Below are 25,490 nucleotides of genomic sequence, written 5' to 3' on the forward strand. Positions count from 1 at the left end.
GGATCTTAAAGCAATTGGTGGATGATCTGAAGGCAAATTTGCATAAAAGAAAGTGAATCCTTCTTTCGCATTAAGAAAACATCTTAGACTCGAAGAAAAGATATGGGTGGAAACGGTTGTGGTGTACCATGTAGGCTATATGATGATTGATGACGTTACCCACACGTACCAACTAGGGGACTAACATATTTTGATTGTTTCATTAATGATTAGGAGGAGCAAGCCTTCAATTTTAAATAGTAACTATGAAGTAGGTTTGAATGCTCCCACGGATTAATGAAGACACCACTGTGGAGGGACATGGCTATTCTACTGCACAAGCTCGCATTTCCTAATGTGTTCCTCCAAGAATGTGCCTACCCCGAGTTGTTTGCAGGAAACTATGGATTCTACATCTTTCTCATATATAATTTTTGTATTGTCAACTTATCTCATCATGGTTTGGGACAACCTAACTCTGTATTATTGGTGTAGCTAGAATTGATAAAATTTCAAGCAAAGAGAACTCCCATCAAAAGAAAATAAAATTAAGGAGAAACCACAGAGAACATGTTCCCTGACCAATCAAGTATTCTCTAATGATCCTATCTTTGCTTGAGAGATTGGGACAAGCATAGACTGCGCATTTTGAATTGGAATCCCCATATGCATGCTCCCATCTGCTACTCTATGGCTAGTTAGGATCTTGTCACAATCCAAAACTTTATTCAAGACAAGATGGAAGGTGTTTTTTAAGTTTCTTGGTCATATAATCTAAGTATCAAAAATTTATCCAGTGTATAGATGATGTATAACTAAACATACATCTGTACAGATCCTTACATACTTCTTCTATTTAAACTTTGGGTTCCTGCAAGGCAAGGATTTAAAAATCTAATCAAATTCAATTACAAAAACACCTTGTTCAAACTATGGTTAATCTCAATGGATCCTTGCTGCAGCATCTTCTAATCCACAAAAATTATACACCGAGTTCGCTCTGATACCATTTGCCATAATCTAAGATCTTACCCAAAGAGGTTAGTCGAAAGATGCTATTTGAATCTTTTGGTCTTATATGAATATCCAAGATTTATCTATTTTATAATCGATGTGGGATTAAATACATGTTTGCATGGGACCTCATAATTTTGTTTGATTCCAGGGAGATTCTTGTGGACAACTAATGCTCATTAGGGTAGGTGGTATGCTTGGTTTTCAGGGAAGAAAGAGATGGACTGATCAAGGTGGGGATTCATCTTTAGGCGTAACCACTTTCAATTTTATATGTTTCCTTTTTTTTATGAGCATTTTTCTCTCCTTTCATATGTTGTTTTCTTTTCTTCACAACAGCCAAACTTGGCATCAGTTCAACCGTTCGAAAGATAATTTCTGCTATTCCAAACAAAGTAGACAGATGTACAGCAAGAAAAACCACCACTATCTAGCTATAAATTCATTTCTTCAAGAATAAACCAAATCTCTGAGATGTAAACATTTTCTCCTTCCTCCACAGCTTCATTTCGCATTTCATGACCCGTCCCTTTCACATTTAAGTTACAAGATTCCACGATGCCTTTTTTAAGATCATGTTTCTAGATGTAATCAACGTACCAAATCCAGCAAACAAGCTGCGTGCTGAGCTCGACACAATGGCCAAGGGTAGTTTCACACGGTTAGAATGCATGGGTCTGAAATTTTAGTTTTTAGTTTTGGGATGCTAAAAAGAAATGTTATAGTGGCAGATGTTGTGCACTATTTCATGGCCATACCTTGTGATTTTGTGATCTATACAATACGTATACGGATGTACCCAATAAAATCGGAAAAACTCCTATACCTTGTTTAAATTAATTTATTAACAACTACATTGAAATAGACAGTAAACTTTAGTAAGTCAATTAATAAAATTTACTTTTCATGGTCTCTGATAGTGGGATCCTAATACAAAAGATTTCTGCAAATAATTTCAAGCGTCCCATACGGCCATACCATGGGCCAGAGATGGTTTCCAAGTTTGGTTGTGAGATAGAAAAATACGAGACAGCTATATACACACACACATGCATACATACATATACACACACACATACGTATGTACATATGTATATATGTACATGTTTGCATGTATGTATAGATGCATGCATGTATGTATATATATGTATGTACTACGTATGCCCTTTTTTTTTTTTTTCTTGCAGTTTTTGGTCATGTATGAATATGGTTTTGTAGGAATTTTATTGTTTTTTGGTAATCATGGCAAACAAAAAGACAAAATAAAATTAATAAATTTGAATATGTAAATCATCCATGGATCAAAACAAATTTATTGTCTATTATCCTGCAACCAGACGCCGGTCTGAGTCTGAGTGTATGATAATCAGGACAATACAAGGGACAATCGAACGGCTGGAAGCTGTGGGCCAGCAATTAAGCAAATAAATGTTCCCACGTTTGCTTTGTTGTTTATTAGTGTATCTAACAGCTGGCCGTTGTTCCTGTCGGTTGTTGCTCCTCTCGAAAGCTAATAAGAGTTTGACGTTGCTTCGGCGGGCGGGACCCCAAAACTAAAAACCCAACTCCTCGCTATTTAATTACAGAAGTAACAAGCCTTTATTAAATTATTCCACCTCCGGCGGTACGGCTTTATATAACTTTTAATTTCGTCTGTTCTCTTGGTGGTCCCCACGGGATTCTTAATCGGGGGTGGACCCCAGTGATCAAAAGTAAAATGCACCGCTGCCATTGGACCCAAAAGGTAGTGTGTGTGGTGGGCCCGCACGTTGACCATCCTTAATCCTAAAAGTGGCGACGTAATGAGTAGTTCGCCCCTGGTGGTGGTGGTTTTTTTTTTTTTTTTTTTTTTTTTTTTTTTTTTTTTTTTTTGGTGAAAACGGCAATTCATATTACTCTAACTTGAGTACATCCAGCCATATCAAAAGAAAGTAAAGATAACAACGGAGTGGGACTATCAGCTGCTGAAGTCCAAAGAAACTCTCCGGAATGCCTAGCTACGTAAGAGGCGACCCAGTCAGCAGCTCTGTTCGCCTCCCGATACACATGTGTAACATGAAAATCACCCATCTCCTGAGCCAACCTCCTAGTCTCACGAATGAGTGGATGACCATCACCGAACCTATCCACACCCTGGATCCAATCGATCACCACCGAAGAATCACCCTCTAGATGCACCCGGTCTTTGATCCGAGTGCTTCGTCCAGGGTCGATCGCTGACTCGGTGATCGATGTCATGGAATGGATGAGATTGAAATAGATGGCTTTGCTGATACATGTACCTACTAAGACTTGATGGTGGCTGCTTTGCCAAGGTTGCAACGACTGATCTCATATTATTTCATTTTAAGATTTTCACATTATATATAATAAATAAAAATAGAATGAATATGTTTAAATCATAATCTGGTCAAGGTGATGCTACTTGCTGCACGAATCGGGGCATGCTGCATTTTATTTTATTTGAGTTACTAAAGGTTGAGATTGTGCAATGACATGATCTCTTCACATCAAGTATGTCATTAGGAGATGAAAAGCATGAAAATTTGGTGCATACATTCTAATTTTTAGGAGCTACATTTTTCCCCCCTCTTTGTCTAAGAAAGCATAAGTATAATATGTTATTTATTATTAGTTCTAGAAGAAATTTAGAGATGAGGAGAATGATGGGTTACATTGAATAAGGGGAAGTAAAATTCACTTAACCCCATTATTAGTCAATTTTTTATTGGAGCATTTAGGTTAAATCACTTTTTTTGAAGAACAAACAATATATTTTTTCCCTTTCAAATTCATTTACTCTATTTAATTCAAAAATAAATTACTCTATATAGGATAAAGTATTTTATTTCGAAGTAAGGAGGAGTAAGAGTAAGCTAATTTAATTACTTTGGTTTAACTTATTTCGCTTCCGAATGCAGATCTAAAGTTTCAAAATCCAGAAGGAATGTTGAGCCTACATTTTTTACAAAGTAAATGCATGCATGTGATATATGATCTAAGATATATGTTATGCCCTTTGAAAGTTTATAATGCATGCGTACTTTTTTTTTTAAAATAAAAATCAACCGAATAAAAAGCTGATATAGAAACACTTGAATATATACAACTCCACTACTCCTCGCTGATGGGGGACTGCGACTGCTTCATGATATTCATCGTCTGCTAGGTGAATATATCTTTCATCGGGCCTCTCGTGTCTAAAGAGAAGGCAACAGTGCAGCGGATTGGGTGGCCTCATATGCGGCTCATCATTTAAGCGACTTTATCTAGGTGGACCAGACTTCTGTCCTGTTTTCTCTGCAGCCTATTTTACTTTCTGATTTTTTGGGCAATACTCATGCCCGTCATGTGTGAGTTGCGGATGTACCAAAAAAAAAAAAAACTCTTCTCTCTCTCTCTCTCTCTCTCTCCCTCTCTCTCTCTCTCTCTCTCTCTCTCACACACTGTGAGAGAGAGAGAGAGAGAGAGAGGAAGGAGAGAGTTAGGATCTTCTTGGCTCTAGCTTTATCTTAAGAAAAACAGATTTTATTTTTGCCATTAGGATTGAGGATCCGCTCCGGAGGCCAAACGGTAATGCCGATGAATTTACGCAACAAAAGCCGGACCGGTGCATGCGAGTCAGGCAGTGGTTGTGGAAGCTCTGCGAGTCTTTAGGCTAACAACAGACAAGACTCGCAGTTCCGGGCTCCCTTTCCTTGATGCGTACCCACTCATTTCACAACCAACCAATTCAAGAAGGCCATTTCATCTGCCGTGCCAACCCACAGGACGCCAATTCAGTACGCTACCAAAATTTTGCCAACCGACGCGAATCATAAAGGATCATGGATCCCGTGAATCACATCCGTCCTGGCTCGTCTGTGGGCCGACCATACGGATCAGGGACTGTTGGATCTTATCCTTGAACTCCTCTATGAATTGCATCCTACGGTCCCCCCACCCCTACCGAGAAAAACTTGGAAAAACGAGCGAACTGAAACATTTAATACGTACTCTCTCTCTATAATGCACAAGTAGTTTGAGTAGCAGCTCAAACGAGCATTGGTGCCTTTATATGATCTCAAGATGCATGACCAAACTTGTACTTGATGAGGGTCTCGACGCACAACTGCAGGCCTATCGGACTCGAGATTCTTTTTGCCCCCTTGTTTTGATTCTTTTGGGTTGGCAACCTCCATAGCATGATTTGTCTGTAAGTTGGACCATGAGTTACCTCAAGACGGTTAATCAAGTGATGCTGCTCCCTTTTCTACGTTAAGAAGAAGAAAAAAAAAGGTTTCTCCATTAATTCATTTCATGAGATAAGAACTAAATACAGAAGAGAGCATCAGGAGGAAAGGAATAATCTTTGAAATACAATAGCTTCTGAAGCTCTTTCAAAGCAGCAGTACATTGCCGTTCAACCCAACAGAGAACAACATCAGTTGATATCTGGTATTCTTTCTTGGAAGCTAAATGGAAGATTTGTTTATTTCTTTCGACCCAAAGTTTTCACCCCATTGCCATAACCAACAACATCCAACCTTTTTCTCAGATCCGTTGGATTATGAAGATCTAAGCATGAGAACCATAAGGCAGAGTTTTTTTTTTTTTTTTTTTTGGAGAATCGAGCAACATTCCTTGCACCTAACTGTTCTGAAAGAGCAACAAACTTTGCACCTAACAACTTCATATATTCCTCTTATTCATAGGTCTGAATAGCATTTTGCTCTACATACTTAGACTAGCAATCTTGTTTCAGAGGCATCCGTAACACTACGTTCTTATGCCAAATGGTTCCCAAAGATGGGGCGGAGCAGCTCGATATCATTCACAAGATGCTGAGCTACATGAGAATTTTGCAATATTATTTTCTTCCAATTAAGATTGTCTTGGTTGGATGCTAGCATTATTTGCACTCGTGCTTTGTTTGATACGCTTATTTCCTTAGAATAAGTGAAATTCCAGTACTGGTGCATTTGCACGTGGAAGTAATCACGTAGTAATTTAGAGAAGGGGCGCCAATGCACGCCCATGGGTGTAGGACTTGGGAGTATCCCTGTAGAGAGACAAATGTGCACGTCTTTCTTATCGTGTGTGTGTGTGTGTGTGTGTGTGAGAGAGAGAGAGAGAGAGAGAGAGAGAGAGAGTTAAATTGTGAGTCACGGGGGATTTTGTATCTTTTAAGTACCTCAACATTTTGGTCACTCAGAGATGCCGAAGAGTTTTTTTTTTTTTTTTTGCTAAAGCGGGTAGATCATATCTGACACAAATGCATCCAATAAAATTAGAAAATAAAATATCTCAGAATGCCCGGGGCAACTCTCCACTCCCACCCCACAAGATACTATTTTAGGTTTTTGCTGCTTCTATTATTCAGCCATAAAATAGTTAGTACTCTGACCTAACTTTCTTTTACTTGAGGTTACAGTTATCCGATTTGATATAATTTTTCAGGTAACCTATCCTCCCAGCATCCCAAATTTTTCATTGCTCTGATTCTATTGGCTAGTCAATCAATCACTTTCAATATGTTTAAACTCATGCATACCGCTGTATGCAAATTTTTTAATTAGCTCAATGCATGCTTGAGATTCATCTTTACATGGAAGTTTGTAAATCTTTTCTTCGTAGACCAAATAACGGCTTCTCTAAGACCATAGAGTTTCAAAGACTCAACATTCAAACTAATTTTATTCAAATTTAACCAACAACTACGGTCCAATCAGAGAGAAAAAAAAGAATTAACTCAACTCGGTCAACTTGAATCTCTCTCTCAAAAAAAAAGAGAAAAAAATAAAAAATTAACAAGAATAGGTTTTAGATTTCTTTTTCTTTCGTTGATCATTCAAAAATTCATATAAATAGTTTTTATTTATAAAATAATTCTATTTGATCGACTCATTTTGGAGCCTAAATAATAGAATCTTAACTTGATTATTAGGAGTGCAACCCCTCTTAAAGCGTGGTGCCATATCATAGATTTCGAAAGCTTATTAGAAATTTTTTATCAAAAAATTATTTCAATCAAACATCCTATAATTAAGTTATGACATTCAAAAATTTGACGTACGATTTAGCTTTCCAATATAAAAGTTATTGTTTTTAAATCTTACCTAATCTTATCCATAGAAGTTAAAGTATTCCACATTAATTATTTTGATCCTTCTGCATCAATCTAATACTTTAGCTCGTTAATATCCATCTTTTCAAGTGAGATATCTTTGATTTAGATCTAAATGATGGCAAATGACTACTAACTCTAGTAGCCACATAACTGTCTACTTTATTAGTCCTGCGATGTCATTAGCGTAAGACACTTGCTCAAATACCACTGATATGATTGAATTGGCTGATTTGAGTCATACGAGAACAGGTTCGATGAGAGAGAGACAGAGACGTCGTGAAGGGAAGCTTACCTAATACTGATAATGATCAGTTCGCGATGGGTCAAAGCATTCGGAAGCGTGACGTTGCTAAAAGAATATTTCATCACCACTCGCTGTGTCTTGGTTTCCAATCTGCTTGAAAATTTAGAGAACGATTATTCCCGTTCTAAAGGAAAAGGAGAGGAAGAAGGGAAGGCATTCTGCCTTTTGTTTCTCAGAATTTTTTAAAAATGCCGAGGATGCCACCAACGTGGTAGCACAGTTGGAATGAAGTTTTGCTTCTACCAGCACGGTCCAAGTTCGAAGCATGCGGGCGTCGATTAAATATTGGGAACCGTATGCTCTCTACCTCGACACGCTTGGTGGGAACGCTACTGGTCCGGCTGGCACTGAGATGGCGCTGAAGCGACGTATTCACACGTTGAGTTACTCACGGATCAAGAAGGGTATGAGCAAAAATTTCTACCTGCATCGAACATTTTCTGGTGGAAGGGGGACCTAGTAGGGGCTGCTACACGGGTGAAGTAAAATGCTGAGGATGAACCTAAGTCAAATCTCTTTTTTAAATTAGGAGTTTATAAATGTTTTGGTGGGCATGGCCGGTCCAGTTGTCCATATAAATGCGTAAATTAAAGATCCCATGACTCGTGCCTTGTCTCAGAGTTGGGATTATCTTGCTTCTTCCATTACTTCTTCTTCTTCCATCTCTTCTTAAAATTTTAGAAAATACATTACTCCTCTAGAACTGATACACGTGTAACAAACACTATAGAAGGTCAGCGACTCCGAGTACAATGTATCAAAGCAACTACTTAGATCCATTGTTAAGGATGTAGCCATGGGGTAGTTGTAGTGACGTGTATTTTGAGCTTATGAAGGGAAAAAATTGATGTGCTTCAAACATCACCAAGGGGCAATAAAAATTAATTAATTTCATTAGTTGAGAGGTCTTTAATCTAATCATCAAGCTAAGACTTCCGATATTTTTGTGCATGCTTCTCTAAAGATGCTTGACATGGTGGAGTAAACTAAGTCAGTTGTAGCTGGGCTCTCCAAATCTTTGTAAGAGATTTGAGTAGCAATTTCACATCAGTATTAGAGTATAAAAGATATAATTTGAAGATGCTCTGAACCCTTGCAGAAGTTTAACAGTCATGAATTAATTATATGCTTGTTTGCCTTGTGAGAACTTATTGTTTATCTCCTTGACAGGGTACGAGAAGCTATGGTCAAAGAAAAATGGATGCAAGGTTTTTTGGCCATCGACACCCCTTTTATTCCTTTTTAAAATTATTAATGCATGGAACGACATCTCGAGACTGGATCAAGAAAAGAAAGAAAGAAAAATTGCATCACCCACACCTTTCTTCAACTAAAAGGAAGCCTTTTTATCGCGATCAAAAGGTTTGCTTTCTTTACAATTCTTATTAGTTGCACCATGGAATATGCTAAAAATAGTGAAGGAAAAGTTTCAGCTTCTTGAAATAATTTTTTGCGAACAGGGCGACAGCTTGCTGAAATGTTCCTATAGTGAGTAATGTTTGTTTAGTCTAAGACAGTACGCGTGTGTTTAGCTTTTAGAGCACAGAGCCAGTGAGTCATCCTACCCATTTGTCTTCCTTTTAATCATGGTTAGAATTATATAGTGTTAGTTGCTGGAGAATAATTAGTAGGCCAAAAGGACAAAACACATTAAAGGAAAGAACTCACTAACCGCCACCTTAAACAATAGTTAGGGGAAAAATCTAGTGAATTAGATTTTATGGGGCAAGAATCTCCTATTCTTGTTTTTTATGAAGCCTGGCGGTACATGTTATTATATACCCTTCATTCCTAAACCCCGCTGCACCTATAAATTATAATACGATCCAAAAAGTGCGTTGGGTTCCGACCCGAATCGGCCCGGTCCAGACCATGAGCTCGGGCCGAGCCGGACGTGGGGCCCGCTAGAAGGTTGGTCGATGGACCAACGCGGTTGCGAAGCGCTGGGCCACCATTAGCAACAGAGGGAAATCCGGAGAATCAATGGCCGACACATGCCTTTCTTTGTTACGGGCCCATGATTCCAGATTTCGTTTTGCTCAGTCTGGGCCCCATGCAGCAACCGGGGGTACGTGTCATGTGCTGATTTGGGCTGGGCCGTTGGGTTCGTATGCGGAGGCGCCCGGCAGCGGATCAGGGGTTCTGTTGGAGGATTCGGTCCTGTTCTTGCTGGAGGATGACGTGAGGAGGATCTTCGAGCTGTACCCGGGATTACGAAGTTGAAACTGAGAAGGAGAAAAAGACAATGACCTTTCCCCTGTTTTTTTTTTTTTCTCCGTCAGTGTTTATTTAACACCTTTTCATTATCCACTGCAAGCGCCACATTGTGCACCGCAACACATGACATGCTAGGCGCATAGATATCCGTGCTGAATGATGGGTGTATGTGGGTAATGTACATGTATGTATTTATGTATAGTGTATGTGGGCATGTGTAGGTATGTATTTATGTATGTGTACCTGGGTATGTGTATGTATGCATCTATAAATATATGTATATCTATGTTGTATGATATGTCTATGCAATGGTGTGGTATATACAAAGATAGAGTTAGCTATGATTGAATGGATCTCCACATAGATTCGGTTAGATCTATTTTGGATGATGAGGATCCCACATCGATGATCCGATCCGAACTCTTGGATATTGTTTGCATGCTCCTAACCTATGCATCAAGCATCAAAAAAAATAGACAACCTAAATAACATGAAATAATATATATTTTTTTTGACCATTTGATGTAGAAGCTAGAGGCCTCAAAATCAAATAATTTTTTACGTGTAATAAGTTTAAATGTAGTAGATCATATCTAATGGCTTGAGTTATCAATATGAGGCTTCCATTTTCTAATATCAACCCGAAAAGATTTGAGTGAAGATCCACTCAAGTATAGTCAAGTCTCTCTCTCTCTCTCTCTCTCTATATATATATATATATGCATGTATCTATGGCATGTATGCTTGTATAACTCACATATAGCACATTATGGAATAGTTTATTGAGCATCATATACCGTCTACTCTTTTGTCCATGCAACATATATGCTTGAAATATAAGATTTGTAACATAAGTGATTGAGTGACATATAGAGCTTCTGGTTACATCTCTTAAATCAAGGGAATTATGCCTAGGTAGAGAGAAACAATAAATTTAATCACCATGGAGAACTTTCTGTGACACACATTATTTGTTGAATGGCTATACTATAAATGAAGATCTAGCATCTCTTTTCATCTTATGCATACTTAGCAGGCTAGAAAAACTTAGTTGCACTAGGAGTATTTTTTTTTTTTTGCTTCAAAGCTAATTTTATTTGGTTCGCTTCATTATAAATTGTAAATCATAAGGATAAATATTAGTACTCTCATCCTCATGCACCATCTAGAATTGGTTAATAAAATATAAGAAAAAAAAGAACCGATAAATAATTACACGGGCTTGCAAAGAATGAAAAGCAATGGTTTCCTATTATGCAAGGGCTCCAAAAGTGGCCAAGTGATTCAAGCGATCAATGTTTAGCATCATAAACTAAATTAGTTACTAATGAAATATGGTTTTCAGTTCACTCTAATAATCCTTATAAACTATGTAGGGACTAATCATTCATGATTTGTCCGAACAAATTGATTGTTCATATAGTTATAAAAACTAAAAATATTCTAGTGACTTAAGCTTCATTTGGAAGAGCCGCTGGCAGTAGAGTTTTTGAAAGTAAAGCTTATGAAAGTAGAGCTTTCTGAAATAGAGTTTTTATAAAAAGCTGTTTGTTGTTTGGTAACTGCATTTCTAAAGTGTTGTGCCACTTTAACATGCGTTTAGTAAACAAACTGAGAAAGTACTTTTGGTATGACAAAATGACCATAAAGGACGCTGCATAGAATTATACAAAAGAGCATAATAAAATATAATATATATTAATACATAAATATATGATATAGTATAATATTAATGTAATATATTATTATTATTATTTAGTAATATAATATTGTATACTATAGCATAATAATTTATTACAATTTTAAATTATTTAACATAATATATCAATATATTATGATATAATGTAATATAATATTATATTTATTGTATAATACAATAATAAAGATATAAAATATTATAATTATTAGCATAAATTATTTTTTTATAATATAACAAATTTTTTTGATAAAATTGGTTAAACAATTATTAAAGGGACATTTTGTATAATTGTTATGTTTTATTACGAATATTTTGGTTCAAAAAATAGTTTTCCGATTGAGTCTAAAAGTGTTTTTTTGAAAAGTTTCAAAATGTAGCTTCTTTCAAAAAGCTAATTTTAGTTTTTTCAAAAAGCTAAAATAGTTTCTTAAAATTTTTACTAAATATTTTTATTTTATTTAAAAATATTTTTAGACAACGAGAAAGTACTTTTGCCCTTCAAAAACTCCTCCAAGCGTCCCTTGAAGTCTGCAAAAAAAAAAAAAAAAAAAAAATCACTTAGTAGGGATCCTCGTATAAAGCGAATATTCTAGACTTATAATGACACCCTGTTCAAAATTTGAAAAATAATCCTGTCAACCAACTCACTCACTGCACAGGGAGACTTCAAAAGGCGAGCCGGAAAAAATGATGTCTCAATCACCAGAACATGAATCATAATCCAACACGGATCTCAATGTTCCAACTATTGCCTTAAATGCTGAAGTGTTACTACCCGTACCCTCCATTGTGGGCTTGTGAAATTAACATCTTTGCGGGCCGAATTATTTCCGGGACAATCTGGCTCCCGGTCCAAAAGACCAAACCGGTCGGAGAAATTTAATAAAATATAAGTACTCTTCCTCCCCTTTTGCAAAAGTTAAAAACGGTAAGATAGAGAGAGAGAGAGAGAGAGAGATGAAGAAAGATGGGAGAGAGAGAGAGAGAGAGGATCTCCCTCGTGATACCCTTTAGTTTACCGCCAGGCCGGCCGGGTGAAGAAGGCCAAAGCCACGGCTACTTCTCGAGGCGATTCCCCTCCCACCCCCCTCTCGCTCGCCTTTAACTCCTCTGCTTTTCTCGTGCAGAGCGCCTTCCTACCCTCCTCTCCTCTCCTCTCCTCACCTGAACTCCTTGCCCACTCTTCTTCTTCCCTTTATATACCTCTCACCCCCCATTCCCCTTCCTTTCTTCCTCACTTCCCTAACCCTCTCCTCCTCCCGTGCCTACTCTTTTCTTCTACCCTTTTTTTCTCTTTCTGTCTCTCTCTCTGTTCGACCTGAGAGAGATAGAAACAGAGAGAGAGGTCTCGGAGCTCCAAGGTTCTGCCTTTCAGTCCACTTGGAACAATGTCGGGTTGCAAGGACAAGGAACAGGACCCGCGCATCGAAGGCATAGCTTCTACCATCCGCGTCGTCCCCAACTTCCCCAAGCCAGGTCCCGCCCTCCCCTTTTTCTACCCTCTGCGTCGATTCCTCTCCCTCTTTTTTTTTCCCGTTCTGTTATTCTATTTTGTCATAAAAATCGAATCTTGGTCTCAAAGTTTGGAGCTTTTTGGAAACTTTGGTGCGACTGATGGATGGGTGTGGCAGGGATTATGTTTCAAGACATCACCACTCTGCTTCTGGATCCCAAAGCGTTTAAGAACACGGTGGATTTGTTCGTGGAGCGCTACACCGGGAAGGATATCACCGTCGTTGCTGGTAGATTTCTTGATTTCCTTCACCATCTTTTTTTTCAAGATGTGATTTTTCTATCTTTCGTTCTTTCATTCATTTTTTTTTCTGCCTTCCCCTCTTTATATGGTGCATTGGTTTCCTATCTCTTCTTCTTTTTCCCCATCGATGCTTGTTGCCTGTCGTTGTCGTTAAAATGTCGGTTGTGGGACCGTTTTCTATCTTTCTTTCTATTTTTCCATGGGAGGGAGGTAGATTGACGAAGAGAGAGCTCCCAAATTTCCATCGTCTCCATTGGAGAAATGCTGGGCTGCCTTTTTCGGAGCATCGAGAACCTTTTTGGCAGTGGTAGGGTGCCTGGTTTGACTGCGAAGCCATCTCAGTGGCCATGCTATGATGGACCAGCCGTGAATTGTGGACTGCTCGCTTGTGGCTTCCATTTCGATTCTGTTTTTGTGGAGACGGTGGTCTCGACGCTGACATTGCTCCCTGGTCCCCTACTCCGACGTGAATTTCTGAAAGCTTCGCTGCTGTTTGATGGATCTCCATATTCTATTTTTCTGTTGCCTGTTCTTTTCCTTACCTGCTTGGATTTGGTAGGTACGATTGCGATCCGAGTGTTGAATCACCCATTTACGGTCCCTTGGTATATTTGTAGCATCCGAAACCAGAGGCAGTGGAGATGAAAAGAGTGACGTAGGCTGCCCCTAGTTTGATAAAATTTTGGTGCTTGTTTATTTGCCGTTATACTTGTCATCACTAACGGTTGGTATTTCATGCTGCTGGTTCTTCTGGCTTGATGATTTTTAGATGCACCATATCTGCCAGGGCTATTTGTCATTTCAAATGGGTGTAGAAATTAATATGTTCATATAGGTCATTGACTGTCTTTTTCTACTTGAAGTGTACGCAATATATTAAGTCCATCCACAGAAACTAGACTAAGGTGCTGGCTGAAGGTATTTTCAGTGTCATATGCTATCAGAAAGCTATGGCTTTAAGCTGATAGTCTTTACTTAAAGGATTACCAATACAACTGGGAGGAGGAATGATACTAGTATGAGTATGATTCTTTGTGAATGTTCGCAGCAATACGAATCACTTATTTTACTCTTCATTCGAACACAATTTGTCGATAACTTGGGCATCAGTTAGCTGCCACTGGTATAAGATCTGTGACCTAATAATGTTTTTCTGTACACCCAATATCTTGGGGTAACTGTGGCAGCATCAAATATTTTGTTGTCTTCCACTTCGTCCTATGGCTAAAGGTGACCAGCTATACCTTTTCTTCCTATGCTTTAATATTCTTGGTCCCATGCTTTTACTGTTCGACAATTACATGTATAGTACTCGTCTTCTAGGTGCTGTCCTTGAAAACCAATATCTTAGGTCCACCAAGTTAACATACTTGTACCAGCTAGTCTGCAAGGTCAACGAGTAAAGTGAAGGTATATTAAATATTGTTTGCGCATGAGTCTGTTTGGGACTTGCATTAGCTTATAGTAACATGCGCCTTTAATTTCTGTAAGTTTAGACAGTACGTAACTTTATTCTTTCTGCATTAGTTTGGGATATTAACAAGTTAGCCCATGCCATGCTTGTGGGACCTGTCTAAATTTGCTATGAATGCAGTCTCCAAGGAGCAGAATCTAAGCTCGATCAGCCAGCAGAGAATCTGTGGCTACTGAGTCTGGGCTCACATGGCGTTAATACCCATGATTCCTGTTAGAAGGCCTAAACGAGTTTGAGTCTCTTGCTAATTCTTTTGCACCAAAGCTTTTCATGCTAATATTGTTGTAGCGGGCTTTGATTGTTTATATGTTCTCAAGCATCATGCCAAAATTATGCGATATCTATTGAGACCATTATAATCTTCATCTGTTTGCTATAGACATTCTAATGACCAATAAAAAGTTGTCCACTATGTGATTCTTTTGATGACCAAAAAGCAAGCTTAAATGGCATAGTGCACAGCGGTCCCCATTTAACATGTTGCTAGACTTGCAAAATTCTTGAGCTTTTCAAACAAAGGTAGAAAGTCAGGCAAGTTCTGATTCCTTTGTCTAGCTGATCAGCAGGCACTTCTTGCAACTTCATTCCTACATGTCATATTCCCTTTTAGTATTTTCCTCGTGTTGTCCAAATGTTTCCTCGTTCTCAACTTTCTTTATTTAATTAGTCAGATTTTGCATAGACATTCCATAAGTCCAAGTATAGGTAATATGTTACTGTTGTAATTTTTTTCCCCGATTAGATGGATACAGGTGGATGGGGCTGGTACATGCGAATTAGTGTGGAGAGAGATTAAGTTGCACTGATGAGACTCATAGAGGTTTGTTTGGTTGCTTGGGGGATCCTGATAGCCTTTTTTTTGGTTGTTTTAGAGTCATTATGCCCCTTTCGCTTTGATGGTTATTAAGACTGCAATTTGGTGATATTATTGTATGCCCACATTCTGGAGTTGGTTTTGATTCTTCGTATTAAATTTTCAGGTCAGTTAGAGTCTAGGTACAAACTATATTGAGGTTTTCCATTATATGGGGTGTAACTGTATAGAGCTTGTAGGTCTCACATTTGCGTTCTTTTTTATGATGGTAATTAGAGGATTATTTGGAAAGATTTATAGTTATCGATATCACTGTTTTTTCTTTGCTTGCTTACTTTTTTTTGTGTGATTTAATGTCAATTTTGGAGAGAAACAAGTGGATATACATGGCCTAAATTTAACTACATAAAAGGCATTGAATGAAATGGAAGAGGTCTAGGTGCAAAAAATTCTGCAAGTTGTGATAACGAGCTTTCATTAGGGCTATATTTGTCTTATTGCTATGTCATATTGAATATAGACTCTTGCAAGCCACCTCATTTTATTCTTTATGTATCAAGTTGTTGTCTTGTGCATTTGTACAATTATAGCCTAGTCACTTGACTGATATTAACTTTATTTACATGATAATATTTCTGTTTTTGACAGGAATTGAGGCTAGAGGTTTTATATTTGGTCCTCCTATTGCTCTAGCAATTGGTGCAAAATTTGTCCCATTGAGAAAACCAAGAAAATTACCAGGTATTTCAATTATCCTATCATGATAGGTTCATTCAAATTGTATTGTTGCACTAATGGATGGCATAGAAAATTGCATGTGTTCATTGAGGAGCCAATTAGTATAGACATATCCAAGAAGCATTGTACACTGGCTAGCATTTTGAATATTCCAATATTTTGAGGTACTGACAAGTGTAGTCTCATGATGTGGTAATGTGCTAAGATGCAATGGCTGCATGAGTTGGTGCGTTTGGGCTGCACTTAAAATAAAGTTGGACCTACCATGAGTTGACAATTTGGCTGGACATTCAGTTTAACATTTTCATATTTTAATTAGTTGCGACCATATAAAATCCCAAATGTTAAGGCTTGTATACATTATTGGCTCCTTCTTTGATAGCTTAAAAGGTCAGTTGGTTAGTTAACATGGTATCAAAACCAAAATGTCATATGTTAAATCCCTACTTAGGCCAATTTTTTTCTTCATACCACCCATACATTATTTTGAGTCTCTTGTCTTGGCTTGCTCTCAGTTTGTTAGAGAGTCATTCTTGGCTGGTTCATGCCTTCATGTGTTTGGTCCATGCCATATGTGAGGGTGGATGTTAAGGTCTGATATAACAGCAAAACTAAATTTCCATTCAACAAAGACAAATAATAAACATAACAGGAGCTTTAGAAATCACACTATATTATCATGGTTTTAAATATAGATATTGAACCCATATCCTTTTTTCGTTTGAATAGTATGGTATTAGTACATTACTGGTATTGACAATATGTTCCAAAATCCATAGCATAAAAATAAATGAAAACCATCGATAATAAGGTTTGTCGTACTGGTTGGTACCGTGTCGCACCGACACCGAACTGGTACATGGTACCATACCATGCTGATACTCGGTACGTCGAAGTTTACTATACCATACTGCGTACCGACATAGTAATACGATGGTACTGATACAGAGTCCGGTACCAAGTCGGCGAATCTCGATCGATATCAATCGATATACTTTCTATAGTATCATTGGTATACACTAGGATATACCGTTATGGCTGGTGCGAATTGTTTTGGTGTCCTACCACTTGTCTTGGTGCTAGTTTCGCAATAGATCAGTATGGTATTGGTAATACCATCCCATGTCGATAGTTTTTTTTTTTTTTTTGAATCCATGCATATAGTTTATGGTATGTTTTCATACAGGTAAGATCAAGCTAACCAATGACATCTTAGCACACTCTCTCAATGTGGGACTAAATACATGCTTGCATGTTTCCTCGCACATTCTCCATGTTTAAGCCTTGACATCTTTGCCAGGCTAACTATCCAATCAAATCCAATAACAAACATCATGATCGGGCTATGATCAGCCACTAAAGGGCCTGTGCTGCAGTACCCCTTAGTCCATATGAGCCATAAGCCGAATAGGCTTTGATACTATTTGTAACGATCCAGAACGTCATCTAAAAAGGCTAATCTGAAGGTGTTATTTAGGATCCCTGGCTCTAATATAATTATCCAAGATCTCCTTAGTACACAACTGATATTGACCGAACACATGCCCACATGGGTCCTCACACACCAGTACAGATCGGCATGTTGTACCATGCTAGTAGGTGACTAGCAAATGTTGTGCTTGTGAAATATCCAAGAGGAGCCTCCGGAAGGACTTGCTTGGTTGTCGGATTAATTGTTTGGGATTGCGGACCTCATTGCTTGAACATGATGAGTTTAAATTGGTTGCTAAATGGCTTCTTAGTTGTGCTTTTCTTTGTAATCTGGTAGAATTTAACTTGACCTATCCATAAAAGTTGTAGATAGCAAGTCCAAATTAGGTGTTTTTGAAATGTTGCTAGAATTGATAGGGAGTAACCGTCTGTACTGCTATCTCTGAATTTTTGCTAGAGTTTCTATGAAGGATGTTGGCATATCACTTCTTGGATGTCAAATTTGCTAGCAACCGTTGCATACTGAAACTTTGTTAATTGTTTTAATGAAAGTGGTCTCGAAGCACTTAGAGCTACCTCTGCAATATTTAGTTTGAAAATTGAATAATTGTTTCACTGTATTGTTTACTTGAATAGATTAGCTAGTTTGAGTAGTACAGTTCAATCAAACCACTGTAGCCTTCATGTTTGGCTTGAATGATGTTTCTTGCTTGTAAATTTAATTCTCCTCCCTTGCTTTTGTTTCTTCAGTGTGTTTCTTTGACATATGATCTTTCATGCATCAATTCCCAATCACAACTACACCACGTTGTACATAGTTTGGTCACTTATTGTTTAACTTTTGACCATAGGATATCGATCATTGTTCAATAAAATTCTTCCATAACATTCTATAACAAAGGAAAGTTATGACATCGCCGTTTGTTGATTAACTAATATTTGTAGGTTGAAATATTTTCTGGCATTATTGGCAAGTAGGAAAAGAAATTTGGTAAAATGTAAATGCAGGAAATTAAAGATAGATTAGCATAAAGGATATTAGGTGTAGCAATTGTGCTCAATGATCCTAATTAACTTGTTTGCTTGCCAGTTGACATTTTAATATGATGAAGAATTGTTGCCTTAGCTGCCTGGTAGTCTTGAGGTGAATTCCCCAACATCGGGATCTTTAAATTTCCCATACTGTTTAATAAATCTTTTGAGGTTCATAGTTCAGAATATGGGCTTTTCGTTAGTCACTGTAATGCTGTTCTTTATTTTTTGTTGTGAACCTAGTCATCATAATACTGTTACGGATCAAATTTAGTTTGTTTCTTTATTGCAATTCTTATGTTATTCTTAGATTTGTGTTTTGAAGATTGTGGCTGGAGTCTATTATAATCATCTTAATTGGGTTTTCTCATAATATATGTTTAGGAGAAGTCATCTCAGAGGAATATGTCCTGGAATATGGAACCGATTGTCTTCAAATGCACATTGGTGCAGTCCAACCGGGAGATCGTGCTCTAGTAGTTGATGATTTGATTGCAACTGGGGGAACTCTCTGTGCTGCCATAAAATTACTGGGTATGTGTGATAGGAACATGAATTCCTAGAGTTATTATCCTGTGATAGCATTGTAGTTCATGCAACACTTTCAATTGCTGGCAAAGTAGATAGAGCTAGTGATATTTTTCAACCATATAAATTAAAGTTTGTGATCAAATCAAAAGACCTCATTAAGCTTTGAGTTAGGATGCGTAACAATTCACCAGGTATCAAAACTATTAGAAACTTGGAAGAATTTAATAAACCTTTTTGATATTGTAAACTTACAATTTGTCTTGTTCAACGAAATTGACTTTAAGTACTAGAAGTTTGCTTGTAATATATTCTAGAATTGTCATTACTAGAGTCTTTACAGACTAATAGGTTTATCTGGGTTACAAGAGCATGAAGTAAAGACTCAAGTCGATGAGGGTCATTGTTTACAAAGATGCTACCTGTTCTCCCTTATTTCTCTTGAGGAGGATAATCAGAACTTAACATATTTTTCATAGAAGGAAGAGTGTGCAGTCTTATCTAAGTCAGTAATAATGTTCCTAATCAGCATCTGTTTAGAGGTTCTAGGTTATTCTTGGTCCAAATCTGGTACAACTATGCTTATCAGATCAATCTCATCCTTTTTTGTGTTTCCTAGAGGGAGCGGGGGAGGGGAATACACCTTATCAAACTAATTGAAGGAACATCTTCTACAAAACTTAATGGTATCAAACCATCTCAGGAACCTGACTCATAGCCTGTAAGTTGTGTTTGGCAAAAACTTTGCTATGCTCAACAATGTTGAGTTTCAATCAGAAAAAAACAACTATTTCCATGTTTTTATTTTGTCAAGTTGTAATGCTAATGCTTCCGAAACTGTGATACTATTTAAATATTCAGTCCGCAGGCATAATTCCTGGCAACATTTCTTTTTCCCATTATGAACTATTTTGTACTATATTAGTTCACTTCTGCTCATGTTTCCTTGTTAGACCACCATTATCTGTTTGCTCATTGTTCCTACAGAGCGTGCTGGGGCTGAAGTGGTTGAATGTGCATGTGTGATTGAACTTCCAGAGCTTAAGGTACATCCAACAAGTAATCCTTGTTTTCCTTACACTTGGTGTGCTTAATGATTCTGATGCTTACATTATTATTGAGGCTATTTATTTGCACTTTTCAAGTGTTGAGCGTCAAGTTCTTGATTGGGATGTTGTTTCGCTTTAATTAATTTTTTGTTTCTTGGGTAATAGGCTCTAATTACTTAATCTGTTTTGGGTATACAGATGTGCACATGGATGCATATACAACTTAGATCAGATGACTCAACTCACATCATCTTCTGTACTTATCATCCTTTGCATGTGCTTTATGGATGAAAACTTAAAGTTTAAAATTTTCCCATCATCAAGCAGGATTCAACCTTTTTCCTCTATCGATTTGCTTTGTTTTGTCTCTCTGAAGTTGTGCTTAATTTTAGTACTCTTTTCTTTCTGGTATCTTGGAAGAATCTGACTCCAGAATATTGAGAACATTTGCTCCCTTCTCCTATGATAAGATCGTTGTTCTTTTACAGTAGCATTTACAAAGAAATTCTTGTAAATTATAGGAAAAGACAGAGGTAAGATATATCTTTGCTCATGGTGTTCCTTGCACATGTCGATCCAGTATATGTTGGGCTCGTTTGGTTCGCGGGAAGTATTTTCCCTCCTAGGAATATGATTTCTGGAAATCAGATTCCTAGGAAGAGGATACCTAGGAAAGTACTTTTGACATGTTTGGTTAACCATGGGAAAGTGACTAATTTCCAAAGTGCTTATGTTTGGTTGACTATCCACTTTCCTAGGAAAGTTATGTATAATTCCTATTATGCCCTTAATAAAAATTAGGTCTTTAATGCCTCTTTAATGCTTCTTTAATGCTGAAGGGTCTTTTTGGGAAAAAATAAAAAAGGAGTGATTCCCACCTCATGGGAAAGTAACTTTCCCATGTTTCTCATGGGAAAGACTTTTCCATGAAATGTGGGAATCATATTCCCATGGGAATACCACTTTCCCATCTCTCTCCTTTGAAAACTCCAACCAAACAAGAGGCATTTCATTACTTTCCCGTTGACCACACTTTCCCCCCTCGTTTTCCTGCGAACCAAACGAGCCCGTTGAGTTAGACATTATGTTACTTTGAAGTTAGATCCAATATGCACAGGTTAGCTTAGCCAAAAACGAATTTGTTGTAGCATTCGTAAACATCTATTAGCTATTCTAAGATTTTGTTATAGAAAGCTCATTGAAGATTAGCCCTTACATGTCATTGCCAAATCTGGAAGATGGAGATCAATATATAATTTTTTTTCATTGCTATTGCAAATGCTTTTGATCTAAACATCTGTTTGCTTTACTGAAACTCATGCATGCTTCTATTTAGTTCTTTTTGTGAATTCAATTGTGCTTTCTATGTCCAGTAAACCTTGTTTCTAGGTTAACGCTGTGTCTCCTTGTAACTTCTTTATTGCAACACTTTAGCATATTGTGTTTCTCCATCAGTCTTATTTAATTCTAAACAAAGATCAATGGACATAGAGAAGATCAACAGGCAACTTACCTTGTTTCTTGATCCTTCCCATCCATTCAAGTGATCCGATTTGAGAGAGAGGGAATCTCTTTGTTCAGTCCACTCAACTCAAATCCTAATGAAAATCTATTTAAAGCAAAATTTGTAGGACATAGAAAGCAAGTTTTTTGTATCCTTTTTACTTTTAAAAATCAGTATACAGAACTATGATGCAAGACTTTTGTTTGTACTAGTGAGACGTTGGTCTCGCCAAATCTAAGTCTGACTCCTCTTCTGGTTAAGGAGGCTGAATTCTTCAAAAAATAGGAAAGTACGAAAATTTCTAAAATAGGCTAGGAATCTAGACCTCGACTGCATTAACTTATTGTTGCATTACATTCCTCATGGATTAGGGGGATGGTCCAAATATATTTTGGGGCATCAAATAGTCTAGGATGAGGTCATTTTTCCAAATATATTGGACTGAACTCTCTTATCAGTGTAATGGCCCTAAAGCTGCACTCAGCATATGCCTGCAGGCAACGATGTATAGATTTCAGAAACAGTAGCCTGAGGGGAGCTTCCCCACATTCCTGCATGTCAACCGTTCTAATGGTATCCGGAGAACATCTTGAAACACACGTAATTCAGGGGAAAGCATTATATGGACATGATATTGTTGAACGCATTGAACAGCAATGGGAATCCATGAACCACCGCTGTGTTCTAAAATTGGTTGTCTAATATGCTACTAATGCCGTTCTAATTTTCCTCTTATTCTGTTTGCGCTGATATTGTTGAGTTAACCTGTTGCTCATTATTCACCTCATCTTCCAAACTAGTTTCTCAAATGTTTTGGTCTGGAATTTTGGTTCCCATGCTTTGTCTCCTTACAAATAAGAAGGAAATAGCATGAAACACAGTCGAGCACATAATAGAAATCTTGAATATATGTGCAGGGCCGTGAAAGGTTAAATGGTAAGCCATTATACATACTTGTGGAGTCCCGCTGATGATACTTGTCTCTCGTTCAGCTGATGAGAGTCACGATTCTGTACATTAGAGGGTTTCATTCCAGGTGTTGTGGATGCAGGCATCTTTTCTGATTATTTCACTGCCTTCGAGGCTTTCTATTTTTTTATGTTCCTCATTGTATGTCAAGACTGGATTTATGCAATCAAACTACATTGTTATTTTGGAAAATTCAACTATGTTGTGATGTCCTTTTAATGCATTTTTCATCACAGAAACACTGTAGCACCGCAAAGACTCAGGCATTGTAACTTTTATATATCTAGATATTGAACGAGAAATGAACTAAAGCAATTGTTTGCGGTAATCATTCTTTCTGCCATCTATTCTATTATATTACTAAGTCCAAACACCCTTAGGCCGTATAGGATGCAGCCTTGATCTATAGAGTGCTAAAGTTACTTCCATCTTAAATAAATTTATCTTACTTTCAATTCTTAAGTTAAAAGAGAGAACATAATATACCTTCTCCGATATTTGGAATGAATAATAGAAAAAAATTCTTTAATAAGCAACCCTTTTTACTTCTCATTTGTGTTGTCTATTTCAAAATCAACTATATTATAAAGGCTATAAGTGGACTAACTTTAACAGATTGCCATTAAACCTAGTTATCGATCCAAAAAAGGAGTAGCCTTTTTACTGTTAATGCACCATTACTAATTCTGAGGTCCTTTTTCTCACCTAAAGAGAGAGACTATGGTCCACAGTGGCAGGCCACTTGGTGATTGGAAGCAGACCACTTACCATCACCTCTTACCATCAAAACAATATGAAAAAAGAGAGCTATGACAACGATCTCACTCGGCGAATTAAAGCATTGATGCCTCTACGCCTCTTTCTGTGATTCAGCATTAGTCTGCCGGAATTCACCTGGCAAACAATATTGGGAGAAATTATTAAGGGGATTAGGTTCACCATAAATCTATAATAAAATCATTTTAGATCGTGTTGCTATTACATATAAATAATAAAAAAAATCATTCTAGATCTACGATGGATCTAATAAATTCTCCCATATCTACCTAATAAATTCTCCCATATTGGATCGCAATTCGGTGGGCACCAAGCTCTTATGGGTGCTACCCATTTTATAGGGACAATCAGGGCCCGTACCCTTCATCTCAGAGCTCAGAGCTTTGTATTATGTCTGAGATGAGCCAGTGCATCTTCTCGGTCATGCCAATTTTGCTATGATTGGACAAACACAATCTTGCCAGGTACAAGATTGGAGGTCTGCATGACAGACAGGCCGAGCTAATTTAGGAACTAGGGAAGAGATACAAGGCCCAAACAAATTACCAAACTGATTCTCAATTTGATGGACCACCTTTTGTGATGCATTTCTAACCATGGTATGCCGTATTGATCCGAATCAGATGGTACAAGGTGCACTATACCAGCTCGGTATTGTTCTCCGATACGCGTGGTGTACCGACACTCGGTATATCTAAAAAAATCTTATACCGTACCGACATTGTGCTAGTGTGGCATCGGTATAGAGTTTGGAACCGAGATGGTGAACCTTGCTCCTAACCATATAAATAGGAGAAGAAGTAACCATGTAACTAATCTGGGCCTATAGCGACGCTCAAAGAATTATGAGTAGCGTTTGCTGCACTGCTTTATTTGCCGCTCCATTAGGAGGAAGTTGGTACGACTCGTAGGATTGTGATTCAAGGAGGACCGGAAATTGCACCTCCTAGTGATTTTTTCTCTTTAAAGTTGCTACTTGCTTCAAAGATTGTTCTCTTTTTGTAGAATATGGGAGGGCTATTATATAGAAGATAATTGAAGAAAATATATTTTTCAGATTATTGGAATATGAAACAGTGAGCTTAATGTAGTGGATACCTGTAAAGTTTATGCTTGACTGCTATTTTATTTCAAGAAGCAATGAAAAGGACTTCTGGTGTCTAAAGGGAAGCAAACCATTTGCCTGGTCTTTCTAAGATGAAATCAGAGTACTTGTTCTTACTGGGATTCATGCAGCTATAATTCCCTAAACAAACAAATGTAGCTAAAAATTATATTCGGGTGACCGAGCATAAGATTTGCATCAAGCCGGGGCATTTATACTGTTTTTACAAGTGCAACGGATTGTACCCATATAGAGCTTGCATGGATTTGGACTGTCTACTGTCTACCTTCTGATACAACAATTAAACTCATCGAAATTGTGAATTTTTCTGATTTGAAGATTGCGGGGTGAGGTGTTGTCTGAGGAAGCAGAGGAGATTGTGTTGTGGACTCAAGTCCAGAGTTGTTCTGTACGCTAAGGGTGAAGAACCATCAGGCAATTACATCAGAGACTCATAATAGAGAACTAGCTGAATAATATTTAACCGGTATTAAATGTCTAATCACTCGGTACACGAGTTGGTCGTGCATTTCCTAGATAATGTTTTGGATGAAAGATCCTTCTGACTCTTTAGTCGACTTACTTCATGCTGATCTTGTTATATTGGATCTCTGCTAGCTTAATATTCAATTTATTGCCTCTTTGTTGTGAAAAAGAAAGGGTGTATCCAAAGTCTGAAAGATAAAGGAGTGAGATATTCGAAAAGGCCTTGAGATTAAAATGAGAAGTGCTCTGTCGAGAATAGCACTGGATCAAATAATCGGAAGAACCTTCGATTGGAGAAAAAGCATAGACTTTCTGGAAATCTCAGGATCAACTCTAGCCAATGTTCATTCTCACATTAAAATTTTGATGGCCTTATGACAATGGCAAGTAGAAGGGCTTAACTTTGGTCCAAGGACTCTTTCAAACTATTTTGTCGCCATAAATAATCTGGAGGATGCAAATTTAACTGATGCTACTATGACAATGGCAAATGCTCGTCCTCTCA

General features: G+C 37.6%; 1 protein-coding gene across 2 annotated transcripts; it reads left to right on the forward strand.

The window, feature by feature from the left end:
- Positions 1–12,243: 12,243 nt before the first annotated feature.
- LOC103712161 (adenine phosphoribosyltransferase 3-like) lies at positions 12,244–22,856 on the forward strand. 2 transcript variants are annotated; one of them, XM_008798608.5, is made up of 6 exons: positions 12,244–12,798; positions 12,954–13,064; positions 16,015–16,107; positions 18,952–19,101; positions 20,083–20,141; positions 22,566–22,856. In XM_008798608.5, the coding sequence occupies exons 1-6, from the start codon at positions 12,711–12,713 to the stop codon at positions 22,617–22,619; spliced, it is 555 nt and encodes a 184-aa protein (XP_008796830.1). In that variant the 5' UTR covers positions 12,244–12,710; the 3' UTR covers positions 22,620–22,856. The 2 variants fall into 2 exon arrangements, with proteins under 2 accessions (XP_008796830.1, XP_038982500.2); XM_039126572.3 differs by lacking the exons at positions 12,244–12,798; positions 12,954–13,064 and adding an exon at positions 13,273–13,637 and having other exon boundaries at positions 22,566–22,814.
- The last annotated feature ends 2,634 nt before the right edge of the window (positions 22,857–25,490 follow it).

Source organism: Phoenix dactylifera, chromosome 6 (genome assembly GCF_051530095.1).
Source record: "Phoenix dactylifera cultivar Ajwa chromosome 6, Ajwa_hap1_PhDact_Kaust_v1.1, whole genome shotgun sequence".
Lineage (NCBI taxonomy): Eukaryota > Viridiplantae > Streptophyta > Magnoliopsida > Arecales > Arecaceae > Phoenix > Phoenix dactylifera.

Excerpts from the sequence above, each read along its gene's own strand:
- LOC103712161 (XM_039126572.3), top strand. The coding sequence starts at position 13,340 with ATGCTGGGCTGCCTTTTTCGGAGCATCGAGAACCTTTTTGGCAGTGGT. Across the intron at positions 13,638-16,014 it reads TACCTGCTTGGATTTGGTAG|GAATTGAGGCTAGAGGTTTT; the intron begins GTACGATTGCGA and ends TGTTTTTGACAG. Across the intron at positions 19,102-20,082 it reads TGCTGCCATAAAATTACTGG|AGCGTGCTGGGGCTGAAGTG; the intron begins GTATGTGTGATA and ends TTGTTCCTACAG.